The sequence below is a fragment of the Gossypium arboreum genome, chromosome 3 (assembly GCF_025698485.1).
Source record: "Gossypium arboreum isolate Shixiya-1 chromosome 3, ASM2569848v2, whole genome shotgun sequence".
In the NCBI taxonomy this organism is placed as follows: domain Eukaryota; kingdom Viridiplantae; phylum Streptophyta; class Magnoliopsida; order Malvales; family Malvaceae; genus Gossypium; species Gossypium arboreum.
Genome location: NC_069072.1, coordinates 6188015 through 6211586, shown reverse-complemented (window position 1 = coordinate 6211586; position 23572 = coordinate 6188015). Strand labels below are relative to the sequence as shown.

The following is a 23572-nucleotide window of genomic DNA, read 5'->3' as shown; positions in this document are numbered from 1 at the left end:
ATGGCGGTCCTACGTGGCAGTCCAAATGGGTTTTAAATGCCAACTTGGATATCCTACGTGGCAGTCCAAATTAAATTTATTTAATTAAAAACTTATTTTCATCCCAACTACTGGACATCTATATTGACATTTAAAGCCTATTTGGACTGCCACGTAGGACTACTTTTAGGGAGATAACGGAGTTTAATGATAGAGTGATCACTTCTTAACAAAACAATAACGTAAGTAACTAAAACGTAACATTTCAAACATAAGTGACTAAAATGTAATCTGAGACAAATAAAAGTGACTATTTTTGTAGTTTATCCTATTTTATTGTATATTCTTTCACAGGACTAATTATGATGTAAATCTAACAAGTTCAATTAATTAGTTTGAGTTATCAAATTTAATTAATTAATTATGAGTTATGAAATTCAAGTAACCAAATTCTAAGTTTATAATGTTTCAAATTCATAGTAAAATATTTAATTAGGCGTTTAATAGTTTATTGAATTTATATCATTAATTTCATAAATTGAAGATTATTTCATTTAATAAAATATGATTAATTGATTTTTCATGTGAAATTTAAATATTTTATTGAAACAATATTTTAATTATGTCATTTTTATTTAATAAATTATAATTAACAAGCTTGCTTATATGAAATAATTATAATTTTAATAAAAATTTAAACAATATGTTGTAGAGAAATAATTTAATAAGAAACGTACTTCATAACTATTCATAACTATGAATGTTACTTTTATAAGTGAAAATATATTATAGAGAGTTAAAATAAAATATAAAAATCGATTTTACTAGAAATTTAGTTGTTATAGCGAAATGCTATTATAGAGAGTGTCGATATAGAGATGGATGACTGTATTACGATTGATAATAGTTACAAAAATTGATAAATAATGTTTTTTTTTACTTTTATGAAATAAAATTTTATTATTTCATTATATATATAACTTAGAAATAGTAGTATCATAACTTATATAACTAAATTAATACTTGTATAAAAATAATCATAAATCTAACATGGTACATGGTATTAATAATTATTAATATTGGTAAAAGAATATACCCTTTCAGTATGATACTCATTATCATGTTATATTTTTCTATTTTTCTATTATTTTTATTTTTCTATTTTATTTTATGTCATGTTTGTGTTATGTTTCATTATTATGCCAAATTTTCTATCATTTTTATTTAAAAAAACAAATTATTTACTTTCCTTTAGTAATGTGATTTCTCCCCATAGAAGCATCAAATTCAACATATAGGTAGATTAACTTAAAGCATACAAAAATGTATAACTAAAGAAAGACATTGGCCATGGGGTCTAGTTTGTTATTTGATTGCCTTGGACCCAACTGCATTTGAAGGTCCAAATATCAAATTCTTGTTTAAATTTAAATTTTAAAATTATACATAAACATTGATCTAATGTGTAATGTCATATATAAATTTTCATTTTGTGCAATTTTATGTTCGAAAATTTGATTTGATTCAATTTTACAAATTAAAGACAATACTATCGAATTAGCACAATTTTACATTAATATATTGCATATACAAATAATTTATTAATCTAATATAAAATAAATATTTGTATCCATTTCTTTAAATATATATAATTGTATCAAAATTAAAGTTTCGTGTATAAATATGAACCACAAATTAAATTGTAAGTGTATAATTATAACAAATCAAAATTCATGTATAAATTTAATATTTATCCCTTATTTAAATAAATAGATAATAAATTATGATATTTAATTTATAATCTACATTTAATTATGATATGTGTGTTTTTTTTTTTTCTGTTTTTATATAAAAGATATTAAAAGTGATAAAATACCCTTATAATAATATAATTTACTTTGTAAAGAGATGATATTTTAGTCATTATCTAATTGAATTGGTGTCTAGTTGACTTGTGACACTAATTCAATTAAGGGCTTAATATACGGTATAAAAGTAAAAAAATTAAATTCATGTCCATTCATTTAAGTTAAATGAACTTGTTTGTGAATATTAAACAAACATTTTCACAAACATGTTCATAAATAATAAACAAATCAACATAAAAAAATATTTTTAGATATAAAACAACCAAATATAAATGTTAATATTATATTATAAATAAAATAAGCACAAAAACAATAATCATATTATTAATTATGTAATAATCAAACAAATAAATAAATTTTAAATGATTTATTAAACGAGTTAAGAATGAAGAGATAGTGGTGGTGACAAAGAGACTGGTTCACATAAGTTAGATGAAGAGTCTAAGTCAAGGAGTTAAGGAGATGAGAGAGAGACCGTGTGTTAGGTGATATACTTAAGGTTGCTGAAGGAAGGGAAAAGATCCCTCCATCGTCACGCCTTGAAGTATTTATAAGGGGAAAGTCCCCATGCCCGATGGTGCTATGTCACAGACAGTACAAGCGATGGCCCGCTCATATGATCGACTAGGTGACAGGCTGGTTGACACCAAATGAGGGTCTGCTTTAACATTTCCTTTGTCGAGATAGCATGAGGTTGTTATGCCTCAATGGCCATTTAGTGGTCCCCTCTTGGTGGTAAATGTGTACTCGCTAATAGTGAGTGGTTGGAAGTGTATACCCACTAATAGTAGGTGGCCCAAGATGATTAGCCTTATAAAAGTTCCGAGGCATACGGGTGGTTGGCCTGCAAGGCGGAAGGTCGTCTATGAGTGCTTCTCAGATTGTTTATTGTGCCATTAGGTGTCCATGTCGAGTGAGGGTATAACAAACTTAAATAAATTAAACAAACAAACTCCATTTGTATTTGATTCATTTAATAAACAAACCTTGAAATCTTATTCATTTGTATTTTATTTCTTACTTTTTTAGAAAAAATATATGAAATTTCTTAAAGTTTTATTCATGTTTATTTCTTACTTTTCAAAAAAAATTTGAAATTCCTTTATATCTATTGACTACATTATACATCGACTAATCAAAACCTAGCATCGAAATTTTACTTAAAAAGGTCAAATTTCTTACCATAGAAAAAGGTATGCTGCAAGCTTTCAAACACGGGATAGTTGATTTGGCGTGCAGGAAAAAGTACTCCGAGCGACGTACCTATTTAAAGCAATGATAATAAACTCAGATTAATTTTAATTAATTATAATTAAATTTTAAAAATAATTTGATTCTTTATCAATTCACACTAACTTTTCTAGACAATGAGATTAAGATCCTAAACTTATTAATAGTTGTATTATAAATTAAATTAAATTAATATTTGGTCAATTAATTCTAAAATATTACATAATTATATAGATAATTATTGAATACATAAGCGAATTTGAGATTTTGACACATACTTATTAATTTATATTTTAATTTTTAAATATAATTTAAGATCACATAATAAAATCTCGACTTCATTTGCAGAGTTAAAATTTTTATTAACAATGTGCCAAATAATTATCCATTATATATTAAGTGTGAATTAGATATTTATAAAATTAAATATTAATATGTATTTTAGAAGTCAAAGTCTATGATGACTTCCTATACTATTATGTAAAGTTGATTTTAGTCACTCCATTAAAATTTGCTTTAAATTAATCTTTATACATTAAAAATTATTTAAATCATGACACCTTTATAATTTTCTATTAAGTTATGTTACTAATCAGTTGGAGAAAATATATTATATCCAACTGGTTTACTCATGTCTCAACCAATTATAATTAAAAATCTATGTATATTTAAACTATCGTGTGGTAGAAAAAATATAAACTTTATAGATAAAATTTTTCAACCATACAATAATTTAAAATAAATAAGTTTTTATGGGTTGGGTTATGAGTAAATCAGTTGGGTATAATAAATTTTATCTAAAACATCAATAACTTATCGAAAATTGTAATGATATTAAAATTTAAGTAAAATTTTAATGTACAAAGAATGATCTGAAATAAAATTTAAGACATTTAAGAAAATAAAAGGAATAATTAAATGTAATTTATCTTTAAATAATCAACTTCCAATAAGCATACTTAACTGATACCAAGAACTAAAAATAATTAATTAATTAATTGGCATTTCTTATACCATCTTTTAATTTTAATTCAATCTGTATCTGATAACCGACCCTTATCTCAATATCTCATTATCTTCAATTAATTTAATAGATTTGAATTTTAAAAGGCAAAAAAGAAGAAGAAGTCACACTTGACTATTGTACCAAAAAAACGTGTGTTCACAGTTAATGAACGTCAGTAGAAACACAGCTTTCAAAATGAATGGCTTTGGATAATTGGATGGAGAGAAGAATTTAAGTTCCATTTTGTCCATTAAATTAAGTTTTTAAAATTTTCAGAGTTCTGTAACTCCACATAAATAAAAAAAAGCTAAACATACTGTTTGGGTCCCTAAAATTAATAACTTTTTTCATATTGATCTCTAGATTTTTTTTTTTTTTAGATCAGATTGGTCTTTAAAGTTGGAACCCCTAATTGCTTTTTGATATTATCATTAAATGCTCGATTTAGTTTGACATGTATTGCACTTGAGTTAGTTTCTCATCATTTTAGGCTATTGGTAAATATTTTAATTGAGTTTGATAATTTTTGTAATTATGCATATAATATATTGCTTTTTACCGGTTATAAAAATGTTGTTCTCATATTAATTTTGTCCCTTATTGTTTTAATGTGATTTATTCCAAACTTTATTAATTATATATATATATATATTTTTGTTTAGCATCTCATTTCACAAAATTTATAATGCACTAAATCATTTTATAGATTTAAAGTTAGGGGGAAATGCAATATGCTCAATGCATATTCTCGTACCAAAATATGTTTGGTTCGTACTTTGTAATACATGTTACGATTTAAAATTCGTGTAAATTGGTTTGTTATGATTTTTTGTGTTTAAATTGATTTTTTTTTGTTTTCTTTTATAATCTAATGGATGCAATTTTTTTAGTTGGGTTGATACAAGTGCCGATGGACAAACAATTGTGAAAGATAATAACAATGTAGTGGAAGATTTAGTAGTGCAAATCAACATACTATTGAGTGAAAACAGGAAGTTGAGGATTGAAAATGTTGAACTTAAACATTTGGTGGACATGGATGAGTTGCAAATGTTACAGAAGAAGGTAACGTATCAGAAATAAAAGATGAAAGCATACAAAGAAATGATATCAAAAAGCAATAAAGTTGTTCTGTGTAAAATTGTTTTAATGTTTTCTTGATTATGTTCTTAGTTCATTTGTTATGCTAGTGAATTGATGCAATCAAAGTGTATGTTGAACAATATTGTAATGTTCTATGGTATGCGAAAGAGAGATGAACAATATTGTAATGTTTTATAATAATGGGAAAGAGTGAAGAATGATTTGTAATGCCTTATGGTGATGGAAATGAAAAGAGGCTTATTGTCATTTTATATCTCTTACCTATTACATTTCATTTTATTGTGGTATTATACATTGCTTTGTTGTGGGAATAGTTTGAAATTGCACAAAATGATGAATTATTTCAACAGACTCATCATTCTGTATCCATAAAGGACTTTAGATCTTGGTTGGATTAGACTTTGACTTTGTAATATTAGTTATTTTACTTTCTTGAGTGCTTAATGTTTCAATAGTGTTCTTAAGCTTCCTTTTTTTAGTTTGTTTTTCACATGACAAAGATATCGTAGTCTCTCCATTTAACCCAAACTACATGTGAAGAAAAACTTTAACTGTAAAGCCAAAACTGTATATGTTATTTTAAGTTATTGCAACTTGGGAAATGTAATGATATACTTATATTCAAAATTTGTAATCTCGTTTGATCATCAGTAAATAACCCCATTCCAATGAGAATATGTCTTACTCTCTTTCTACCTGGTCTAAATTTTGATAGTTTTAATGCACCAACAACCGTTGCTGGTAAAGGCACATCTCCTCACAATATGAAATCAATACAACTTTCAATGCAAAACCAAAACACATGAAAAGTGTCAAGTCAATTCAAACGGATTTCATTCTATCCAAAAACAATATGAATTATATACAAGTTGGACTAACTTGTGGTATGAAAACAGGGTTAATTGAATCTTTTGCATGAGATTGGTAAATTGATATTGAAATCCTATAAACCTAGCAACAATAAAGAAGAAAACATTGTCAAGTATAATTTGGTAGTTAGAAAAAGGAAGCAAACAATTGAACTTTCTTACCTTAATTTGTGTTGTTTTAATGTTAGAGGTAGGGTTTGATGTTAGGGGAGCTATATGAGGAGGTACAATAGCTGCTATACTGGGTGACAGAGGTCAGTTGAAACTAATGTTGATGGAGAAGGTGTTGCACTAGCTGATACTGATGGAGAACTTGGTGGAGGAAATGCATTAGTGCCCTGTTTTAACCCAAATAACCCCTGAATGGTCCCTGTTTGTTACCAAACTTTAAATGAAGCCTAGAAATGGCTTAGATAAATTCAAATGAGTTTGTTTATGTTAAAACAAAGTTTTGAAATTGATGTTCAAGTTAAGTAGTCTTAGTGTCCAAATTTGATACCCTTTATTTGTGATATATCGATTCATTCTAGATTAGGCGTTACAATATATATATATATATATATATATATATATATATAGCATTATAATATCAATAATAGTACCATTTTGGCATCTTCTCTTAAATAAACAACATGGAAAAATATATATACACACATAAACAACTATTAAATTTTGAGAGGATAAAAATTGGTTCTTTGACTTATTTTGGTTTTGTCAATCCAATCTCTAAAAAAAGTAGATTCCTTGAAGGTGCAGTGCACGGTAAAAAAATTTTATTTATTAGAATTTAAAATAAAATTTAAAAATTAAATCACTAATTTAAACATTCAATTCCAAAAACCAATTTTAGAATACCGAAATCCCCAAACCCAAATCAAAGTACTCAAATTTGAAAATACAATTTCATTCAAGAACCTAATTTCTAAATACCTAACATCGAAAACTTAACTCTAATTATCTTGTAACACTTCTTACCCGGTTCGATCACCACACCCGAACTATAGGATGCTACAACAATAAACAGAAACAATCTCATACATTTTCATCAATAGTATTCAATAAATCGATAAATACAAGTCATGTATTATGTTTAACATGAATTTCAAACAAATCCAAGTCTCAATCGAGCTTATGAAAGCTCTTAAATCGACTCAAAATCAATTCATGACTATTTTAAAACTTATGCAAAAAGAAAGGTAAAATTTTAAAACAGGGGTCACAGGGATGTGTGACAGGCTGAGGCTATGTGGAGCTAGATAACATGGTCGTGTATCCAAAATGTGTCACAAACTAAAACCATGTATAACAGGGTCACACAGCCGTGTCATCAGACTGTGTGGACCTAAATATAAAATCTTATAAATATTCACATGGTGTGTAGCTAGAACGTGTGATAGATTGTAACCGTGTTTATCCAAAACTACCCTGATCATACAGAGCACACAGTCATATGTGAGACTGCGTACGTCATAATAGACCACCTAAGGCATAGCATAAACCAACCTTTTAAAATTGACCTATAATGTATTTCATAACTAATTAGACCTGCCCAAAACATGTGTAAATTTCTATAATCAACTGAACATACAATCAATATGCCACATTTGGCACCAACAAAACTGTAACAGCTTAAAATTTCAATGGTGTCGGAACAGTGATTCAAGATCACTAAATCCGATGACTGGGATTAGGAAATTAAAATAAAATAATATTTAGAAGTGAGAGAGATGTTAGAAATACTTTAAATAGGTGAAATTAAAATTTAAAGAGAAATTATTAAATAAATTAAGTTGAAAATGAGGTATCGAGACCTCGATCTCGTAAAACTGAGTCGAAAATATTTTTATAAATATTTATGGAGTGTTAGTAATATGATGTTAAAATTTTGGTAGAAAATTTTATCGTTTGGGTGGTTAATTAAATAAAAAGGACTAAGTTGTAAAGGTGTAAAACTTGTGAAAGTGATTAAATAGCTTAAGTGTCTAATGAGGAAGGACCTAAATAGAAAATTTTCGCAAGGGAGATATTTTGGATGGCAATAGCTGAGAAAAAGTCAGGAAATTAGTGAAATAAGGGCAAAATTGGAATATTGCCAAGACTAACTAAATAAAGTTAGGACTAAATTGGAATTATCTAGGTTTTTCTTCATTTTTCTTCTTTCTCATCAGCTAAAAATGCCATAGGAGGCCTGGAATAAGCTGGTTTTTCATATTTTTGCATCATGGAAGTTTAATTCTTGCTTTTTATTTGTAATTTTTGTGTTTTTAAGACTTTTACAACTAGGTCCTACTATTAAATTCATTTTTATTTGATTCTATGAGTGAAATTTAAAGTTTCCATGAATAATTTATGTAATTTTATGATGATTTAGCATGGTTTTGAAGTTTTAAACTTATTATATGATGATTTTCTTAAGCAATTTTAGTGGAAATTGATTTTTAAGACTTAATTGTGAAAAAGTTTGGAATTAAGGTCTAATGCTAAAATTATGATTTAAAAAGGTTATGAAGTAGTTTCAAGTAATATAATAAAGTATTAATTGAGAAAAATTAGTTCAATTGGAGGGTTAATTGAGTAGGGACTAAATTGTAAAAATTGTAAAATTTGGGGCAAAAGTGTAATTTCTAAAATTAAAGTGCATAAGCTGTAAATTAGAGTAGAATTTGAATAAATACTAATGAATAAATGGAAAAATTTTATATTACAAATCAAGAAATCGAGGATAAACGAGGAAAAGAGAAATTTTGGAATAGTTCCAAAAATCTCTACAACTACTGCAAATTGTTCCGGGTAAGTTCGTATGGTTAAAGTATTAAATTTCAATATTATTTTATGAATGGTGATTAATATTTATGTATGTTAATTGTTGAAAATAAGTAAATTATGTACAAAAGTTAAGAAATTGAACTGAGTATTTCGGAGGAACGGAACGCAGGAAATGAGCACAATTGTTCAGTGAAAAAGATGAATTGACGGTAAATTACCCAAGTAAATCGATATTCAACATTTGTTGTGAATTCTCGTGTTTGCTTTTCGTTTAGCTCTTACGAGCTTCCGTTAACTCATATGAGTTTCAGTTAACCATTTTGGGGTTTCAGTTCAACTCTGATGAGCTTCAGTTAGCCTTCAGGATTCTGTTTAACACTTGTGTGCTTCAGTTAGCCTTCAGGCTTCCGTTTAGCACTTATGTGCTTCAGCTAGACTTCGGGCTTCAGATCACGATGTACTCAAATCCGTAAGCCGTTCCTTGAATGGACAAGTTGGTAAGTCGTAAATGTAACGTGTGGAAAAAGAAATGTAAGTAATGTTATCATTATTATTATTGAGCTCAATTAAGTAAATTTTTTTTAAATGAGATTATAACTTACAAGATAAAAGTAACTTACTTGAAATGTCTATTTGATTTGAATTTTAGAAAACTAATTTTTAGTAAGATTTATAGTTAAAGCCGACGAACTTACTAAGCTATAGTCACTTACTTCTAATGTTTATTGCTCTTTGTAGATTAACGGGAGCGTCAGAGGATCAGATCATCACGCTCAAGTCACACTATCTCGATTTTTCGGTAGATTTTGTTATAAATACTTTAAATGGTTTATATGGCATGTATTGAAGCTTATATGACTATGTTTTCTATTAACTCATGAATATATTAGTTAAGTTAATATAAGTTGATATATGATATGAATGGAAATTAACTAAGATGTTTAAATACTACTTGAAAGTATGAATGGTTATAATGTTAGATAAAATAAAGACTAGTGATATTGTTATGAAACGAATGTGATTTGGATGAGGATTGTATTTATTGAGTTGTTGTTTGTGTTGAATTGGTCGCAAATTTGAAATTGCAGGGAAGGTTAGATGTTTCTAAAAAGGTTATATTGAGTTTTTTTAAAATAATAATAAAAAATAAATAAAAAAATAAAAATAAAAAAATAACTATATTATGAAAAAAAAATTTCGGAGTACTTAAATAAGTCCCTGTTCATTTATAATAAGTGATTTAGGCCTCGAGGGCTCATAAAAGAGACTTAATGATTTAATTTTAATATGTTTGTTGTTTATTCATGAATTGTTTGTAAATTAATCAATATGTTCGGTAATGCCTCGTAACCCTATTTAGGTGACGGTTTGGGGTTAGGGGGTGTTACAATGACCATCGATAGAAATCTACAATCCATACCAAAACACTTAACCATTTTATACCTCAAGCTAGGTCACATACATGTCATTAATTAAGGTTGCCATTCACATTTGCTAATACCATTCAACATTTACTTAAGTCACCATATGCACATGTTTATATATATATATATATATATCCAAACTTAACAATACCAAAACACAAGCACATACTAGTTCATATGCATAACATCATCCAAACTTTGCCACAAATAATCCATCATTTAGCAAGTTATCATATATGCTTATATACAAGAATAATTATAAAAAATACTTATTAACTTGAAAAAGTTTAATCACCTTATGTACATGCCACAAATAGCCAAGCTCGAAACATCAAAAGTCTACCGAATCGGTAGACAAAAGGTATATGCTTCTCGCTGATCCGGTCAACATGTTCTGGATGTCTAAAATCTACAGAAAAAGTAGTAACACAGGTAAGTATTATAAAGACTTAGTAAGCTCATACAATATAAATGTCTACTTACCTTAATTTTCTTATCATATACCATTCACTAAGCAAAATAGTTAACCCTATCAATGCATAATACAACATCATCAAGTAAGGTTTTGAATTTAAATCCATACATATAACCTCAAATGTTCATATTTCCACCACAATTCAATTTGTATCTCACTTCTATATCAAGTTCATTCATTTGCCAACACCAATTTCATGTACTCACATTTCCATATTTTATTTCTACCCAATGAAACATCATTGATGATCGTTTTATGGAACACTAAACTAGACTACGATCACGACTAAGGCAAGCGCACCTATCGAATGGTAGTATGGTTATGGTGAGTCCAGAATATCGTATCCATAAGGACTAAAAGTACTAGTATTAACTATCTCTTTATTATTTAGCCTAAATTATAAGAGATTTGTTTTAATCTAAAAATTAACTTAACTAATTAACTACTGAACGTGACAGAGAGTGGAGAAAATAATCGAATAAACCAATAACGAGGACAATACCCAAGGAAGAATCCACCTAGACTTCACTTATTATTCTAACTCTGAATTAAACGATTTATTCACTTGTCTTAATCTGTAGGAATCCTTAAATTATGTTAATATCTCTTTCGAGACTAAGAACAATTGACTCTAAGTTGATTAATTGAAATCTCTTTCTAATTAAAACCCCTATTGTCGCATTACTCGATCTATGGACTCCTTTATTAGATTTGACTCTAATCCGGTAGATTTATGTCTTCCTATTTCTAGGATTGCATGCAACTCCGCTTAATTATGTTAGATCTTCTCTTAAACAGAGACTTTTGCTCCACTAAATAAGCACATCAAACTTGGATTAATATCCTGAAAATATTAAAGCAATGATTAAGAACACATAATTAAGAACCAGAACAAGTATTTATCGCGTAATTTAGATAATTAAATAATAAAATCCATCGTAGGTTTCATCCTCCCTAAGTATTTAGGGAGTTTAGTTCATACTAATGGGGGAAAACATCTCAAAAATAGAAGAATAACAAAACATAAAGAAAACCCAAAAACTTTGAAGGAAATTGAAGGGAGATCTTCAGTTTTGGAGGAGATCTTGCTTCCGAGATGACTCCAACGGCATCTCTTCAAGTATTTTCTACTATCTGCTCTGTGTGTCCCCTTAGGTCTTCCTCTAGTATGGATTTATAGACTTTAGACTGCTCAGAAACCCTAAAAATTGACTTTTTTCATGTATTTGGGAAACCTGGAGTGATATCGACACGGGCTGCCACATAGGCGTGTGGCCAGCCTGTGTGGCTCACACGGGCGTATACTCCACCCGTGTGGAATTTGTCTTGGCCGTGTGGGTCCTTTAATCAGCCCGTTTTGTCCATTTTTGGCCCCTTTTTTGCTCTTTTTGTTCCCTTATGCTCTCCTGAGTATAAAATATGAAATTAAAGGATTAAGAACATCTAATTCACTCAATTATATAATAAATCATCCAAAAGTATACTAAGTATGGGATTAGAAAGTGTTACTTTTATAGTTTATCAATCATAAAAGAACTTAGTACATAGGTGAAATTGATAACAATTGTTCATCCGAGCTAATAAAAAAAATAGTTTCTAGTTACCCGTTTGGGTTAAACCTACACAACAAATGTCAATGAGTGTTTGAGCTGTTCATAAACAATAGTGCTTGGTTACCCATCTGGGTTAAACCTACACAACAAATAGCTTGGCTATGGCGTAATATACATGTAATGTTACTAGTCCAAGCTAAACTTGTGTCACGTGTATCTTCAAGTCCACAAAAAATGCTAGAGCTTGGTACCATCGGGCACCTACCCGTAACCTCGCATATGAGGCTTTTACTATGTTCATCGGGATTTAACCTTAACATTTCCATTTTGTATCAATCCATTTTAATTAAATTCAATCATCAACTTATGTAACAATTCATAAACAATTCAAGCTGTCAATAAAACATAATTACACATTTAAACATAACATAACAACAGTTTAGATTTAGTTATATTGTATGAACTTACTTGACAAAACGATGACATTTTAAATAACACAGACTATTCGACAGTATTCTCTTTTCTGTGTAAATCCTCCGGTTGTTGTAATTCTTGATCTAAACCTAATTTAATTCAATTATCAATTCCAAATATCAACTAATAGCATATTGAAGTTAATAAGAGTTCAATTTCATCTATGCAGCACATTCTTCAAATTTTGTATTTATTTTAATTTAGTCCCTAAAACTGAAAATACCATAACTTTTAAATTTGAGCTTAAATTTCAAAAATTATCTCAAACACATCCTTAATTAACATACCAGCAACATATAACATATAATTTTCATCCCACTATTTGCAAATTTTACATTTTAGTCCTTAGTGACAAAGCTATCAAAATTTCACTTACAATTTAGTCCTACTAACAATTAAGCTTAACATGCTAGCCATTAACACCAAAAACTTCAAGAATCTTTCAATGATAACTTTTCTAAAATTTAACAGTTTTATGATTTGGTACCTGAAATAGTTAGGTTAAACTACAACTATCTCAATAACATAAAATTTACAAAAAATGGACCCAATATACAAACCATGCAATAGCCAACAATGGTAGAAACGGTGGAGATGGATGAGAATGAATATAGCTTTCTCTTTCCATCCACTTTTTGTTTCTTTTATGTCATTTACTTAATTTTCTTTTCTTTTATTTTTATAATACTAATCCAAATTAACTTAAGTAAACATGCTAAATAGTCCATCATACATCCAAAATGGTATTTTTACCATTTTGGTCCTCAAACAACTTAAAAGTCTATAGAAATTGAACTTTTATAATTTTTACAATTTAATCCTTATACTTAATTAATTATCAATTTAATTAAATTTTCAAACCGAATTTAATATAACACTAAGATAGACTCATAAATATTAAAAATAATATTAACTAACTCAATCATCAAAATAGGAAATTTCAAAACTATCGTTTTAGTACCATTGAAAACGGATTATTACATATATAATTTCAAACAAAACTCAATAATCTAAAACTTTAAAAGGAGTTGAATAATATTTCAAATAAAAATTTAAAATAGTTTCAAACCCATTGAGAAGAAATTCTCAACTCAAAATACAGTGTTTCAAACTAAAAATTTAGAAAATATCATTTAATAAATTGAAGTCTTAAATCGATTGAAGAATTAAAGAGATTTTCAATCTGAAGCTGGTATACTCGATTTTTAAGTTGAAGAAGTCTTTTTACTTTTCCTTTTTTTTTCTTTTCAATTTTGCTTCCTTTCTAAATGGGCTCGTATCCAATTAAAACATATTCATTTTCTTTAGTTAATTATTTATTTATTTTAATTACAAATATAAATTAGATCTATATATTAAAAACTAAAAAAAAAAATAGTACACGTGTCAGGATGTTATTAGTCAATTCTATCAGCTGGTTTAAAATTCAAACACCGTTTGTTTCGGGGGCTCATTTGTAATAGTTGGCAATTTAAGGGCCAATCTAATCCAAAAAAAATCTAGGCACCAATATGAAAAAATTACCAAATGCAGGGCAGCCTTAAAAAAATAATAATAATGGACGGCAGCCAAATAAAGAGAAACGAAACCATTCAACTTTGAACCATACAAGTGGACTCATTCATCAACGCTAAATCAACGTGTGGATTAGGACTATCCCTTTGCTTCCACACTAGTCTCTCCACATCATTCATTTCATGTCACCAACAAATACATTTTTATTTTTATTTTTGCTAACAAATGCCTTGAAGACGTTGCTAAAAGTAGTTTCTTTTCTCGTTGCCTATTCAACTCTTTTGTCTCTGCATGTATCCGTCCTTTCCCAATGAAAAACTGCAGGTGAAGATGAATTGAGAACCCTTTGTTTGCTGGTGGGTTCCCACATAAAGAGAGAGCCTTTTTAATTCATGGCTATAAAACCAAACTTGTATCTTTGGTAAACTAATAATTGACTTTGTAACCACTCAACAACAACAAATTATGGTTCATAATATCCCTTCATAACATCTCATAAAATTTTGGGGTTTAATCATTTTTACCCATAATTATTACAGCCTTCAAATTACTGGTACAATTATTTAATATTTTATTTCCTCAACCACAAGTTCCAATCTTGTTTTTAAATATCAAGACAACATTGGGTCATAATTTTCTCATGCCACCAGCTTTTATTATATATTGGGTATTTTTCTCTCAAGTTTCTTAGCCATTCAATCTTTCTCTTTTTTGAGTCTCCCCATCGTTCAAAAAAGATGTGCAAAGGTTTAGAACAAGGAGGGAACAGAAGCAGTTCTTGTCTGAAAAAGGGTTTTTCATCAGGGTTGGTGAATTGTGAGCTCTGTAATTCCAGGGCTTCCTTATATTGCCAAGCCGATGATGCATATCTGTGTAAGAAGTGTGACAAATGGGTTCACCAAGCTAATTTCTTAGCTCTCAGGCATATCAGGTGTTTCCTTTGCAGTACATGTCAAAGCTTAACCCAGAGATATCTTATCGGAGCTTCACATGAAGTGATGCTACCAACAATGGTGACCTCTTCTGAAACAAGCCACTGTAACTCTGACATGGAAACCCACCTTTCAACAACGCTTAAAACACCTTTTCTTTTTCTCTGACTCTAAAATTTTTCTTCTTCTTCTTCTTCTTCTTCTTCTTCTTTTTTTCTCTTATGCAACTTTTGGTTATGGAGGGATCTTATCTGGTTAGTCTGAGGTTGCACATATATAAATACATGTAGGCTTCATATAGGCAAAATCGGAGAGACGAGAAACAACTTTGAAAGTAATTCTCTGCAATGAGAAGAAACAAAAGAGAGAATTGAAATATAAAATCATTATCTTGATGTAATCCTCAGTATTCTGTAACCAGATTGCCTTTTTATCATTATTGCATTTTTTCTTCTTCTTCTGCAATGTATCATATTTAGCTTTCTTTCCTTTTTTTTTTCTTTCTGTAATTTGGAATATAAATCATAGGAAATAACTAATGGATGTGCCTTGCTAGATTCTTTTTGAGGTTCCTTGCTATTTTTGTTCAAGCTCCAGGCTCTGGAACAGAACTGATCATTAACATGTAACACAATCACTCTTTTTCAGTGTTGGAAATCCAGTTTTTTGGCATGGTTCTTTTTAGTGATCTTTTATCTCCTGAAATCTGTTTGCAAAGGTCTTCAAATCTCACTATACGTAAGCTCTTCAGTTTTCACGGTGGGTGAGGCACTCCCACTCTGCGAACTGTTCAGGCGCATATGATACTTTGCATATTTGTATGATTGTTGAGGGTCCATAGCGCTATAGCCCTTTACAAGAAGATTTACTGCAAATTTTGTATGATTGTTGGTGGTTCATGGAGAGAGAAAGTAGGCCTCATGTTACCTGCACCTGTTAGTCATTCATCAGAAAAGTCAGAAAAAAGTTATGTACTAAAATTTGATCATTATGTACTAAAATTTGATCATTCTGCATAAAAAATAATAGGTTGATGCCTCGGTAAAAGCTAAGCCCGGCTGATGTGTTATTTGCCTTCCAATAACAAGCTAAATATTATAGAACCATTCAATTTTCCCAAGCGTGGTCCAACTCCAAATCATGATCCTTAGAGGAAGCAACAATCTGAAACTAAGCACTTAGTGTCTATAGGGTCCCCAGTAACAATTAAATACAAAAATTGCTTTACATCAGAGAAGGGGGGTATGGACTATGGGAGTGAGGGGCCTCGTCAGCAAAGGGGAAAAGTTAATTGTCTCATCTGCTGCATGATTTCATCAGATGATGTCTGGTTGGTGGGCCCATGGGAATAACTCAAAGTTTCTGAGTATGTTCAAATCATGATGAGCCCTGCCCATGCTTTGGCTGTGCTTTCATCTTTATTGTGCTAAAGGGCCATCCTATCTTATCACATTATGAGAATCTTAATGATTGATGATCACAAAGTTCTCAAAAGGAACAAGACTCGGGATAAAGAAGATTAAAACTTCTGTCAATTTTTCTAGTGTCTATCTCCAGCAATGGAGTTTATAATCACCAATTTTCATGTTATGAAGTTCAAACAATTCAAGCCAGCCAAAACCTGAAGCTCCCATTGATCAATCTTTATCACTTACAGAGAATCATCTGGTATAGTTTCAGTATGGTTAAGCCATAAAAAAGAAATGAGGGGCAAGGAAGTCAAAAGTTACAGTTTTCCATTGTACCCTGAAACCAACAAATGCTATTCCTTTTTCAGGTCAAAACTTCACAATGTTTTATGTCAGCATTGGATCATTGGTTGCTCCCTTCGTACGTATGTATGTATGTATGTATGTATGGATGTATGTATGTATGTATGTACATGTGTGTGTATGCATGCATGGATTCATGCAAGTAAGTATATTTCTAAGGTATATTACCCTCTTCCCTTCTGTCCCTTCCTTGTGCTTGAAGGAAACTGAACTCAGCTACTTCAAGCAATCTAAATCTTTCATTCTTGATAGTTAATCTCATTTGCAGCTAAAAGAATCATACATAACAAAAAATATAAAGTACTCTAAAATATGGAACAAATAGAAATAAGAAATAGTGATTTATTATTCTGACAAAGTGCTACTCCTTATTACAATTTGATGACAATGGATCAGTGCTTATTACATGGAAAAGAGCTGGTGCACCATACAATAAGAAAAAACAAAATTGAGTTGCAACAAGGGCTTGCCTTCTGCAACGAAGGTGGAAATGGCGAGAAAAACCAGACAAGGATCTAAGTCCAAAGCTTGTTACTTCCGAGGATCTTCACAGCAAGGTTGACGTCTTGGAGTTTGTATTATCTATGGTTTCCTGCATATGATACAATAGCATAACACACTCAGTGGTGATGACAATATAATTTCCTTTTGTTTTTCAATGGATAAATGAAGCACAGAAACGCATCAAGTCAATTTCATTAGTATGGCATGTAAAGTAATCAGTGGTTTTACAGGAATAGTTTATTGTCAAGAGCCCAATTACCAATCACAAGGAACTATAACACAAGCATAATTGAGGCTGTCCGTAGATCTTCGGGGAATAGATCAGTTAGCTCGAGTGTCCATAAACTCTTATGAGTTGAGGTGGCCAGCACAATAGATCTACCAATGTACACATGAAACAGGCTTATATATTGAAACCAAATAATCTTCAAACTAAATGCAAACAATAAAACCTGCAGATACAGAGGAGAGGGAGCAAGAGAGGAAGAACCTATAGCAGCATTTAAGTTGGAATATATGGTTTACTTCCCCTTTCTGTAATCAAGAAAGAGCAACTAAACCTGCAATAAAAGGTACAATCGAAAAAGCCTAAGTTGAGTGTTTGCAGAGGAAATGATGCATCAAAAATATTCTAAGATGGGAAAATTATTAAAATTGCATAAGTTTATGCCTTTTTTATCGGCTATTGTTATCAACATTTACAAACCAGGATTTATCAAGAGAAATTATGATTTTGTGTCAGCTTTTTAGACCTAAGCAATGGAATTAAGGATTAAGATTTGAACTCTGAAAGTTCATGCAATATGCTGCCAATGCTGTGATTGACCACTCTGTGTGCAGATCAGTCCAAGTTAGCATTGGAAACTTCTGCAAACAGCAAAACCTTTTATTGATTTGCTCTAGCAGGAAACCAGATTCCTATAAAGCTAACTAATCTGAATGTTCTGTTTACCTTTCCTTATAATATAAACAAAATCATCTCAATAGAAATGCAGGCTACTCAGAGATGACTACACTTTTTAGCTTTTATTTCTATGTTCTTCACTCACTCTTCTTAACACTACTTGTTTTTTAATTTCTTCAATCTAGTGTTCACATAAACTCTTTAGTCAGCAATTTTGATCCATTAAACACCTTTTAGTTCTTTGCTAGAAAATAGGTTTGGGTATGTATGCCATAACTAAATCTAAATTATAAGATGAAACTGCAAAAGTTAAAGCTCAATCTCAAAGAACCATTTAATATAGCTGATACAAGTATTAATATCATGACTTCACTGAGTTGGGTATACATGCCATATCTTATTCTAAACGATGAGATGAAACTGCATTATACAGCATCTAAAAATCTTTATACTTATCATGTCCTTACTAGCTAGATTATTTACAAGAATTTTCAGGTGGACTACTTGATATCTTGTTAAACAGTTTACCTTCATGATCAGGGACATTATTACATAATGTGGCTTAGAAATTTCGTGGCACAAGAGGATCATAATCATATGCTTCGCCTGCTTTCACAAATCTACCCTTCACACGTTTCCTAGTGTCAGCTCTAGCTTTACGGGAAGCATATCTTATTTGCTTACCGAATCTGTAAATAATAAAAATGAAAAGCCAGTTAGGATTTTAATTTAAGTATACTTTATCATATGATTACCCTGACCGTATGTGAACAAACAACTATTAAAACCGTGTCTGAATGCTTAAAAAATGCAAACTGCCTCCTCCATCTAAAATGGGGAACTAAAGCAATAATCCTTACAAAGAGATGTTTATGGTTTTGTAGCCACAATAATGGCTTCAATGGTGTAGATTAACTTTCACTATTTCCACTATTTTTTTCCAGGAAAAGTAAACATTAATCATTATTTACAAATTATAACTGATGATTTCATTTGTTAAAAAGGGTACCCTATAGATAATAGACAATAGCATGAATGATACCCCAAAAGAAGTTGACCTATAGAGTATCAGTTATTAAAACCGAATGCGGCATGATTTTCAGAAGATAGGAGAAACTAAGATCAAGGTAAATGAGAAAACTTCATTGCTAAAAGCCCTCAAAATGTTTTAGCCTGAAAATGAACTACCTTGTAATCTATTAATATAAAGACAGAATGTAAACATCTCTTTCAAGGTAGGAAAGATGAGAATCATACATCCGCGTTTTCTTTTTTTCATTGTATCTTATCTTTGCTCTGTCCCTTGCTTGTGGACAACTAACTTCCAAATTTGATTCCCATGGGGATTCTCCAGTTAGAAAAACAGGTGCTAATCCGCAGTCTTGACAATCAGCAGGGCTATTTTCCACTGCAATGGTGGTTAATGAATGAGCCATGGTTGAAGGAATTTGACCAACAGGATATCCTAGATTGATGTTACAACCAGGATTGATAAGCATGCAATTGGAAGTGCCAATCATGGAAGCCATCATGCTAGCTAATCCACCAACTTGTGAGGATGGAAAAGGCACGCAGTCCTTTTTTACTGATGATGATGCCTGAAAAGATACACAATAGTGGCTTGTCAACCACAAACTGGACAAGCAAACTATTATCCACTTCAAAAAAGAAAAGTAGATAAAACCATGAACATAATTATGAAGCTACTGGTTTTTTATTACTCCACGATATCAGCAAAGTATGTATGCCTGATAAATCTTAAGCACACAACAAGGTAAAATGTCTTATCTACAGAACAACCAACTATAATACCAGTCTTGTTTCTTATGAAAGTCAATGAGTAGGCCTGACAAGTTAATATACAAGGGATCAAGGAGCAAATTCTATGTCCCAAGCTTCGTAAGCTATGTGTCAAAATGCATATTCCCTTTCTTATTATGTATGATCGTTTCTTATTTTGTAGAGCAGAAGATAGTATTAAAACGTATTATTTGCACATAAAAGTAAAGCAGTGCAATGAGCCGATTATTACAAACAAATGCTGCAAATGGAGGTACTGAGGACAGGGTCCGTTGGTTATTGTAGGACAAGACTTCATGTTCTAGACATTACCAAGGTATCATAAAAGCAATAATATTTTAAATGCACTCTTTGTTGCTCTGACTCTTCATTTTTCTTTTAAGAATATGTGCCTGACATTCATGCCAGTTGCAGTTCTGAACATGGGTATGGGGATATGATTCTCCAAGGACCTTACAAATACATGAAAGAAGAACATAGAAAAGTTGAACATTCCCATGTCCTATACATGCTTGTAACACTCATGCTCAAGCCCAAGTATCATGGAATGAACTTTATATCATGAACAGACTTTTTAATAGAAACACTATGTAGCACATGGACACTGGACCATTATCCCCTCTAACACCACAGTAAATGATGTACTGCAAAAGGTAGGATTACAGCTCAAAGAATCAGCTCATAACTCTTCAATGAACAACTGTGATGCATATGTAATATTCACAATACTACAGATAGATTACAAAAGTGGAGAGAGCAATAGAAAATAAAACAATAGATGCTTTTATAAGATATATTTAGCAATTGAGTTTAGAGAAAACCTCTAATGTAGTCTCAATAGGACCATCTGATTCAGTTACTGATAAGGTTTTCTCCATCAAAATGCTGTCTGTCCCAACATTCTCAAACTGGCATCTAGTTTGACCTTCTGAACAGCCCAATATCTCATCTGCAGTCTCAAAGGTTAGTTGAAAATCATTCATGATAAGACCCTCATAAAGATCATCACCATCAGGAACCTTGAAATCTTTGAGGTCAGAATAACCCTGCAACATAGGTGGCAAAAAGAAAAAGAACCATGCACTGTCTGAGAAATAACAGCTCCAGCTCAAATATCATAGCTTTCAAATTACTGCAGCATTAACCAATTCAAACAAATCCAGCGGCAAAAAGCATATTACCTTTGGCATATCCTCTGAGAAAAGTGATTCTTGATCTCCACAGTAAGGCATGCAATTTGCATTTGTTGATATCAAACAAGATGACTCCATACATGGCTTTAGCTTAGAACTAGAATCTAATTCATTCAACTTGGTACCAGCCGATCCAAATGAGGCCCCTTGTTCTCTTTGATCCGAACAGTTAGCAAAACAATCATCATTACCAGACTGTGACAAACCAGTATCAAAACCGCCACGAGAAGAAGCATCAAGAACTGAAGACCAGATTCGTCTAAACTCGGCCAAGGAAGGACAACCGGTATAACAATTCAAGGGCTCGCGCCTATGTCCCAAACTCAAACAACCATTGCCATTCCAATCACAATCTTGACAAAGAGACAATCTCTCATCCAAGCATCGGACTATGGAAGACTGAGAATTACATTTCTCACACAAAAGTGAACGAGCATGTCTACATGACAACAGATTTGCAGAGTGAACACACCCATCGCATCTCAAACAAAGCCGAGCTGAATCCGATTTACAGTAGACTACTGCTCTTACCCCACGACAAAAATCGCATAGAGGTTCCATACTACCCTCCTCAAACCTTATTATCTTTTTACCCCAAAATACTATTTGTTCAACTTTTAACAAACTCCACCTAACCGGAACCTCATGTTTGGAATTCGGCTTTATTTGATTTCACAATCTCGGCAAAAAACTAGCCCTTCACCATTAATATTAGCAAAAAACCCATTAATATTCTATCAAAAATATGTACAATGAACAACGGAATTGAATCATTTAAATGATTAAAATCATAGAAAGAGAATCACATTGAGCTTACGCTTTACCTATTTTCAGAAGGAAAAACCGAATTCCAGCCTCTGAACCTGTATTGATTGGATCAACCAATGTCGAGGAACGCAGAATCCATTAACGGAAGCAAACAGACATTAAGATTGATTTAAGAAAAAAAAAGCAAATATTTTGAACAAAAAAAAAACAAGGGAAAACACAGAGACGGACACACACGCACGCACCGAGAATAAAGGCGTGAGACAGTGAAGAGAGAGCACTAAGCCTTGGTCGGTTACTGGAAGTTAGTTTTTTTTTTTTTTTTTACAGAAATTTACATTTAGGTAAGCGTATATTTATTCGGGTTTGTCAGAGGTTAGCGGAGTGAGTGCCACGTGGCAAGATATGAGCTTTGAGAAGGTGATACTCGTTGTCGACGTGGATATGTAAATTTATTGCGGTCTGCCTTTTTAGTCGGGCGATGGCATGGATGGTAAATAAGCGGAAAGATTGGCTCACAAACTGAGTGACACGTCGGCGACGAGATATTCGCGGGGTTTTCATTGACCTTCGAGACAAGAATGAAGCTCCCCCCGTATCTCGAGATCACAAATGGACACGTGGATTATGTGTCTGAATAGCTTTTGATCTGTGGTGAGAGACAGTGCTTATGTGTCCATCTTTGTTGTGCTGATGTGGCAAACAAAACTGAATTCTTCTTTGATATAGCTTGTGTATTACCGAGTTCGGCTCCCATCCATTGACGACTAATCCGCTCATAAAATCATTAGAAGTATTTATAAGCCTACTCAGATTAAAAGTTAGAAAAATAAATTTGCTTCTTTTTACCTCTCATTGAATTGGGTTCTACTTAATTTATCATATAATATAATAATTATATATTATTATTAATTTTAGATATTTTTTATTTAAATTAATTCTATAATCCACACACAAATTCGAGTGATAATTTTATTTATAAATTAAGTTCAGACCAAAAATAAATTACAATAATATGATTTCTTCGTATAATCTATACTATATATAATACGACTAATTAACTTAATTTCATTGGTATCTCATCTATTTCATATTTCATATATTCATTTTGATTTCAAAACTCTACCTTTGAAGTAGGATGTAGGTTACGTGGTGTAGTGTTCTATATTTGTATGGTCATGTTTTCACCCATTTCATCGAAGCAACTCTTTTTCAATCTTTAGTTCATCAAATTCTTTCTGAATTAATTTTATACTTGTAACTTAATTAGATCATTTATCTTACATGTTGATATGACATGTCTGATTGATTTCTTGTTTTTATTTTAGAAATACACTTTACTCCACATATATTTAATTATAGGGTCATAGCTCAAGTATAATGTTTTTTAGTTTTCTTAACTCTCACTTTTAGAATTTGTTAACTTTTTAGAGAGT

At 30.9% G+C, this 23572-nt stretch overlaps 1 protein-coding gene across 3 annotated transcripts; it reads right to left on the bottom strand.

Annotated features, from left to right (window-relative positions):
* Positions 1-17291: 17291 nt before the first annotated feature.
* On the bottom strand, positions 17292-22574 carry LOC108475581 (zinc finger protein CONSTANS-LIKE 12-like). 3 transcript variants are annotated; one of them, XR_008279907.1, is made up of 8 exons: positions 22193-22574; positions 21357-22065; positions 20997-21221; positions 19633-19973; positions 18904-19064; positions 17962-18031; positions 17731-17849; positions 17292-17559 (listed from the first exon to the last, which is right to left on the bottom strand). XR_008279907.1 is itself a non-coding variant. In XM_017777564.2 (7 exons), exons 3-6 carry the CDS (start codon positions 21927-21929, stop codon positions 18938-18940), a joined length of 1266 nt encoding a protein of 421 aa, XP_017633053.1. In that variant the 5' UTR covers positions 21930-22065; positions 22193-22231; positions 22382-22574; the 3' UTR covers positions 17292-17559; positions 18904-18937. The 3 variants fall into 3 exon arrangements, 1 of the variants encoding a protein (XP_017633053.1); XM_017777564.2 differs by lacking the exons at positions 17731-17849; positions 17962-18031 and having other exon boundaries at positions 22193-22231; positions 22382-22574; XR_008279908.1 differs by lacking the exons at positions 18904-19064; positions 19633-19973; positions 20997-21221; positions 21357-22065; positions 22193-22574 and having other exon boundaries at positions 17962-18035.
* Positions 22575-23572: the final 998 nt, after the last annotated feature.